The sequence below is a fragment of the Populus euphratica genome, unplaced genomic scaffold (assembly GCF_000495115.2).
Source record: "Populus euphratica unplaced genomic scaffold, PopEup_1.0 scaffold11.1, whole genome shotgun sequence".
Lineage (NCBI taxonomy): Eukaryota > Viridiplantae > Streptophyta > Magnoliopsida > Malpighiales > Salicaceae > Populus > Populus euphratica.
The window spans coordinates 302,185-309,639 of record NW_011499878.1 but is presented as its reverse complement, the minus strand read 5'-3'; the positions used below and the strand labels follow the sequence as shown (position 1 = coordinate 309,639).

Here is a 7,455-nt window from a genome sequence, read left to right as displayed (position 1 = left end):
TCAAGCCTAAAAAAGGGGGTAGAAAGGAGCTATTGATTAAAAACGCTGTGGTTTGGCTGAGTTGAATCGAACAGCCTCCACAGAATTCTTAAGACTCATAAATGTGTGAGGTTTTATTTTCATTAGGGAAAAGAGAAAAATATCTTTGGACAGACCCTGTTGGGTTGAGTTGAATAAACTTCTTTCAATTTTGAAGTACAGCTTAGACCAGACTACCTGGGACAACTCGAGAACAAAATTCACTCAATCAACGGCAAACAAATGATCAAATGAACTAGTTGATTAGAATAGGATTTGTAAATGATCAATAGATGGGAAATGTTTTTACAGTTCCATAACAGCTGCAGTGACTTTGGAGCCTGCTACCTTCTAAAATGGGATAGGGCCTACCTGAGAATCTAACCTCGTACTGAATCTTATATACAACAAAGAATACATTAGTTTCCTTTTTACACAGAAAAGAAATCACAGTCCATCTTCGGAAACCCATATGCATTCCACAAATCTAAAAACAAGAACCTCTCAAACAAATGGAGAGGTAATTGATTGTCAGAAGGTTGGGGGATCTCGAAATGCAGGGGGCGTTTCAGGCGGTCTGCTATAAATGTCGTCAAAATGAAGACTCACACTCCTTCCTGCGTCAATGTCATCATCCAAATAAGTAGTCCGGGACAATCCGTTAGAGTTTCTCCAATCCAAGTGTTGCTCTTGCTCCTCCAAGCTTCTTTCTGAGAAATTATCATGATAATTTTCTGAAGCATAGCGGTTGAAATCAGGAGGCTCGAGGAAACTTGTTTGGGGCTGTGCATCACGCGGGCCGCTTCTAGCCCACCAATGGCTCCTAGTAGGATGTGCGAGGTTGCTGGAGTCATGATGTTGAAGCACACTTTCCTGAAAGAATGGGGCAGACGTAGAAGCCCCCAAATGAGAGACTGATCTATCCTGGTAATTGTGACCCCATAACTCTTCATCATATTGTGCTTCATTATGTGTCAAGTTGGATGGCATCCAATAATCTCTTGAATGTTGTTGCTCAGCTGCTTCAAATGGTACTGCTGTGGCATCTCTTGTATTGTCCATGGAAGTGTGAGGTCGAGAAGTATAATAACAATCAAGAAGGTATGGGTGATTCCTCTGATCTATATCAAGTAGCCACAAAGAACCCAGCTGAAAGCCGGGAGTATTAAATGGCATTTCCCTTGAAAAGGGGATATTTCTATCACCGGGGCCTCTATAACTGGGGCTCCCTCGCCACATTCTACGAGGAGAGTACACATGTCTAACTCCCTGTCCTTGCAACTTTTGGTCCCTAAAAGTTTTAAGATTTAACAGGAACTGCTTTCCGTGAATGTTGGGTTCCCATGAAGGATAGCTACTCTGAAAACTGCAAAACAGACAATGAAAGATGAGAAGGAACCAAAGGGAACAATTATAACAAAACGAAATTACGAGCAGGCACCTTGCCATGGTTTATTTCATTTTTCCAAGATAGAACATAACAGCGGCAAGTATACAAAACAATTATTTATATGTCCAAAATGACTTGTTCTCCTTAAGGAACATATAGAAGACTTCCTTGTGCTTGTAAAGCAAGCACAAGAACAGTAACACAAGGCTTCAAAAGCTTAAATTGAAATGGAAAGAATCTAAAGTACAATTCTACAATAATACCTCAAAAACGATTTCTCCATCTTCCCCTGGCAACTTCTCTGGGAACGAAGCGTGTTATAGGGAGAGCCATAATTGCTATTTCCATGCTTTTGAAAATTGAAAGTACTAAAACTGTGAAAGATCAATTAGAAGTCAAGGTTTGAATGATTTCAATGCAAAGAAACAAAGCTAATAGATGCTTTGGTGTCAAATTGCTCAACATAAACTCGGAATTTTCAAACATAAGAACAAGTGCACACCTGCAAACATGGCCAACACCTTCAACATCCACTGTGAAATCAGCAATGAATTGTAAGATGTCATCCACATGCTGCAAAAAATCACAGCACACCACCTCTAAATTAGCCAATATATGTCATAAAAATAACCAGATACACAGTCTATCAAGAGATGAAATGGATACCTTTGGGACAACAAACAAAAGCAGGAAAGGAGTGAGGAAAATTGATGCCATCTCCTCAAGTAACATCATTCCAGTATACTGCATCACAAAAAAACATAGAACAGTTAAAATAAGTGATCAACAGGTGGTAACTCATACCACGGGAGGAAATTTTACGCAGAGTTCTATTACTATTAATGTATGGCTCTGCTATTTCTTATGGGCACAAGCATCCAAAGTATTTCAATCTTATGGTTCTTCATTATCTGCATATGGCCTTTTTTTCCGAGGCACTCACTATGAATGGGCTTTTAGTTTAATGTTTTTATTCAGAGATTGTGGTTATTGGCAAGAACTTATTGAATCAATTATACGGGCTCATAATAAATTAAAAGTTGCTCCTGCTACTCAGCCTAGACCTTGAGCTTTATACAAGGATGTGTTGTAGGAGTATCTCATTATCTTCTTGGTGGAATTGCCACAACATGGGCGATCTTCTTAGCAAAAATTATTGCAGTAAGACAATGGCAATGAGGATTTGAAAGGCATTATGACATTAAGATTTCTAAGGCTTAGCTCAAGACCCCACTACTGATCATATTTGGTATGGTATTGCTACCGCACATGACTTCAAGAGTCATGATGATATTATGGAGGAACGTCCTTATCAGAATGTTTTTGCTTCTCATTTCAGGCAATTAGCAATAATGTTTCTGTGGACTTCCAGAATCAGTTTCATGTAGCTTGGCAAGGAAATTTTGAAACATGGGTGCAGGACCTTTTGCATGTAAGACCTATTGCTCATGCAATTTAGTATCCTCATTTTAGTCAACCGGCCTTGGAAGCTTTTACTCAAGGGGGTGCTCTTGGCCCAATGAATATAACTTATTCTGGTGTTTCTCAGTGGTGGTATACGTGATCAAGGGTGGTATAAGTATATTTGGTCAACAATCTTTCATACAAATGCATGAACTTCATCTGCATTACCTGAAATAAGGTTTCAAACTCCATGCGGACCCTCTCAGTATTTTCTTTGCCTCGCCATTTCTTTGGCATGTAGTGTGTGTGCTGGACAACCATAGACATAGCCCCTTCTTGATCAAGGACCAGGACCTCATCTGTAACAGCAGCCCGGCTGATAGCTGTTATAGTTCCAAAAACAGCAGCATACCAAAACAAGTTGCGCCCCAATATCTGCAGTATAATTAAAATTCATTATTATGAAAAATACATTTTATTATCCATTATCACTGCCAGTTTTGTATTATCTAATATCTTTTTAAGTATTAGTGAGAGTATATTACATGGCCCTCTAGCAAAGATTCCTCCAGAAATGCAATGATGATCAGGATAGCAGCAAAGCCTCCAGAGACAAAAGAAATGAATTTTGCGATGATTGAAATAATAGGTGAGGGGAATTGCTTTAGATATTCTGAAGCATGCATCACACTGCTATTGATCCGATGCTTGAACAAATGGTCAACCTGCAACATAAATATACACCATCTTAATTATAGAAGATGAGTTTGAGGCAGATCTATGTGTGAGAAATAATATAAAGAATTATTAGTACCCTCATTCTTTTATTGAAATAAAGCTACAGTAAGGAAATGAACTCTCATCTTACACGAGAAAATGGCATATAGAAGAAGACTTTCTTGTGATGAAGCAAATCTCTCAATCTAACATGCCAAAAACACATCAATAGATTTATACAGGCATCGCCCTCATCCGTACAATAATTAACAATATCTTGCTTCTGTTCAATAAAATCCCATCAAATAAATCAAGTTCTATTTCATACACATGGGAAAATGTGTTGTCAGAAAAACACATCCTCTCCAGACTATAAGCAAATATTAAAAAACCACCAAAATAAGTTCAACATATCAAGAGGCTTTTCTAGTTTATTATAATGATAAGAGGCAAGCATTAAGAATTACAAGAACACATTCAGACTTTCTTACTAAAACACATTCAAACATTGTACTCAAACAGATATCTTTGCCAACATTTCAAAGGCAGGCATATCAACTATGAAAAGTTTTGCTTGAACTTAATGTGAGGGAGAGAGATGGTGAGTTTGTACCTCATTGAATTCTCTAAAAGTCCACCTTGACAAATTTGACCATCTTCGAGATGATGCTGTGCTTGGATGATTATAAAATTGTTCAGCATGCCTTAGGAAGAGATACACCAGCATGAATATAACAAGAAATGGTGAAAGGACAACCATTGCAAGACCAACTACCATAAGCCTTTTCTTTAATGCATTAGGATTATAAATGAAGTCCCTCCTAACACAAAAGTTTCTGCAGAAAAAGTGCATTTTAATGAGAAAATGCAATATAATCAACATTCAAACAGGTAATCGCGTGAAATTAAACATACCGATCAAACATGCTCTGTAATATGCACCAATTTAACGTCCACTCGAGGGGTTTTGTCAGTATTAGGCGATGCTGCATTCCATTTGAACCATTCCTGACAGTTGGGCCAGCACCTGGAATCCATGAGGAGATTGGAAAAGCAAGCACTCCTTTGTTGAGCATTCCAATCAAGTAGTTCTCCTTCCGCATCAATCGCATCACCACGTCATGAGCAGTAAGGTCCTTAACCACACATAGTTGTTGTGAGTGTTGCAACTCAACAACCTTTTCAAGAATTGTAGCCCATGGCATGGTTTGAATTTCATTGTCTGTGACATGGAGACTGCAAAAAGATAACATCTTTTGCTCTTACTGAAATACTAAAAAAAATTGAAAAACAAGAAAACCTTTGTACTGAAGTAAAAGCAATGCCACCAACAAAATTTTATACAGATAAGATCAGCCACACCTGTTATAATAGAAGTGCCGGATACCAAGAATGTCCTTCAATTGAGCAAAAAACCTTAAGAAACAGAAGATCCAACATATAGAAAATAACCCCAAATAACCAACAATGATAGCTTTTGAAAGCGTTAGAGGGGTTACTGGGTGAGGATGGAGAGCTTCTTTAGCAAGGTCACAGGGCTTGATTCCAGATTCTACAGCATCCATCCCACACTTAGCATTACGAAGACCATTCCAATCAACATATAATAAGAAAAATCCTGAGAAACCAATGGTGAAACCCAGGCTGAAAAGCTCAACTATCCACTTTATAATAATACACCAAAGCCCTTTCTCACAATAGTAATTGTAGAGTCTTTCAAAGAAAAGGTCCAAATCAGCAATTGGTTCCACATTCAAGCTCTCGCCATTAAGGAGCCCAGAAGGGCTCTCACTACCAGGACTTGGTACCCTTCTATAATCTGACAATTCAATCTCTGGCGGAACATCATCGAGCAAGCTGGTTGTCAAAGATGATTCACCACGCCATTTCCACTTGAATATGCTCAGAGCATTAAACTTTTGCCCACTGAACATCATTCACAAACACTTACTACAGGCAAAAGGATCCAGTCCATTCCCCAAACCACATAAATGGTTAAGGCAAAGCTCTGAAAAAAAAAAGGGATCAGACTAGTCATGCCTTCTATAGCAAACTATGTTTAGCTTGCAAAATCCCCTGTTTCCTCAATAATCAGCTAACATTCAAAAATTGAGAAACTCAAGAAGTTACATGACAAACTATGCCACTTCTACAGCATTTACAGAACCACATTATCTTCCACTTCTCATTCATCACATGCCACTCAGAAAATGAAAATAAAATCTTGAGGAAGGAAAGGGGGTGATGGAAGAAATTTTCAGACTTGTTAACCACCAATATTACCAGTGCTCCATATTAATCAGTAAGAAGATGAACACAACAAAGAATGCGTCGAGACATAATCAAATTATAGCATCATTCTGGAGGTACTCTTCCATTTTGAGCATCCTAAATCTATTAGGAACCATTGAAACAAACATTTTTAATTAATGGGTAAAAGAAAATTTAAAAAATAATAGAACCACATGTAATTCTTAACATTGTGACCAAATATCTGCCTGTTCATCTACCGAAGTCCTAAAATGCAATCAATTTTTACCCAATCCCGCAATATAAACAAGAACTTTGCTACTCCATGTATGATCTCTCTCTGTACAGGCATTGTTTTGCTTTTACAACTACTTAATTCAAGGGCACTATTCTTGCTGTCCCTGCAGCTCCCTTTAATAAATTAATTATAACCTAATCTAAGATCAAATATTTGCAAGAGAGTAAGAATAGTGAATCACTTACCACTTGAAATCAAGCCAAACAATGTAACAGTTAAGGCTATGAGTTGGGTTTTGACGGAGCCTCTGATTCAATCTGTAAACAACAAGTCACGAACTTTTAAACTGAAAACACCACAGAGAGCAAAACCCAGAAAGGAAAAACCAAAATTACTTGGTTAAGTCACTGAAAAGGGAGGTGGGCAAGCTTTATTCGATCATATAATCACTTTATTGAGTCCAAAACATAGTTTGCTAAATCGGGACAGCTTAATCCCAATTGCCCATATTGATTAACAAATTAAACAAAGCATTCAAATCAATAAAAAGAAAAGAAATCATGTTGTGCGATGTTATCAACACGTAAAAGTAAGAAAATAATTAATCAGAGATACGACAAGATACGAAATTACCTCGAAACCCGGGAAAGAATAACGATATAACCGAAGGGAAGAAAAATTCAAGAAAAAAGAGTGAGGATTCAGTGGCGCCGACTAAAAGAAACAGCACTGAGATCAGAAACAAGTAGCGGGCTGAGATTATCGTTGGAGAAATTGAGGGCAATGAAATCTTTTGTTTTGCCAAGAAGAGAAGATTTCGGAGAAGAAAGAAACGGCAGAAAGAGAGGTAGCTTGGGAGGGGGTTTTGTTTGGGTTGCGTGGAGGAAAGAGGGATTTTTTTTTCCCTCTCCTCTTCTTTCTTGAGGGAATTCAATTGGGGTTTTGTCTTCTTCTAATTTAAATTATTATTATTATTGCTAAGAAGGAGAAGAAGAAGATGAAGAATTTAAAAAGCTTTTTGGGCTTCTTCTCTCTCTTTCTTTGCCTGTTGTTAAAGGAAGCAGTCACAGTCAAGATAAAAATACCTCCTTCGTGAGTTGAACTGAAGAGGTTCGAGGGGACGAGGAGTTTCCAAGCCAGCAATAACTTGCACTTCCCCTTTACTTGTGGACTAGGGATATTTTAGGCACCACAGAGATGATCTTTATAAAAAATAAAATATTTAAGGGATATTTGAGAACCATACTTGTCTGGGTCAAGAACCGACTCCGAAAAGAAACATGGGTGTTGAGTTATTAGGTTGATTTACAGGGGTAATTAGGTCAACACAATAACTTTTAACCAGGTAATGTTTGTCCAGGTCACTAGACATTTTTTTATTAACATAATATTTGGATGAGCGACTTTAACTAATTTTATAAATATTAAAATTAATAAA

General features: G+C 37.7%; 1 protein-coding gene across 2 annotated transcripts; it reads right to left on the bottom strand.

The window, feature by feature from the left end:
* Positions 1 to 262: 262 nt before the first annotated feature.
* On the bottom strand, positions 263 to 7,203 carry LOC105128703 (autophagy-related protein 9-like). 2 transcript variants are annotated; one of them, XM_011030488.1, is made up of 11 exons: positions 6,651 to 7,203; positions 6,263 to 6,334; positions 4,892 to 5,537; positions 4,445 to 4,765; positions 4,143 to 4,365; positions 3,358 to 3,537; positions 3,041 to 3,247; positions 2,075 to 2,152; positions 1,911 to 1,981; positions 1,672 to 1,782; positions 263 to 1,384 (listed from the first exon to the last, which is right to left on the bottom strand). In XM_011030488.1, exons 3-11 carry the CDS (start codon positions 5,464 to 5,466, stop codon positions 550 to 552), a joined length of 2,601 nt encoding a protein of 866 aa, XP_011028790.1. In that variant the 5' UTR covers positions 5,467 to 5,537; positions 6,263 to 6,334; positions 6,651 to 7,203; the 3' UTR covers positions 263 to 549. The 2 variants fall into 2 exon arrangements, with proteins under 2 accessions (XP_011028790.1, XP_011028792.1); XM_011030490.1 differs by lacking the exon at positions 6,263 to 6,334.
* Between the last annotated feature and the right edge of the window lie 252 nt (positions 7,204 to 7,455).

Bases quoted from the DNA above. Each gene is read 5' to 3' on its own strand.
- LOC105128703 (XM_011030488.1), bottom strand. From the start codon at position 5,466: ATGATGTTCAGTGGGCAAAAGTTTAATGCTCTGAGCATATTCAAGTGG. The intron at 1,982-2,074 runs GTATCCATTTCA...GATTTTTTGCAG, and splicing joins TTTTGTTTGTTGTCCCAAAG to CATGTGGATGACATCTTACA. The intron at 1,783-1,910 runs GTGTGCACTTGT...GATCTTTCACAG, and splicing joins GGTGTTGGCCATGTTTGCAG to TTTTAGTACTTTCAATTTTC.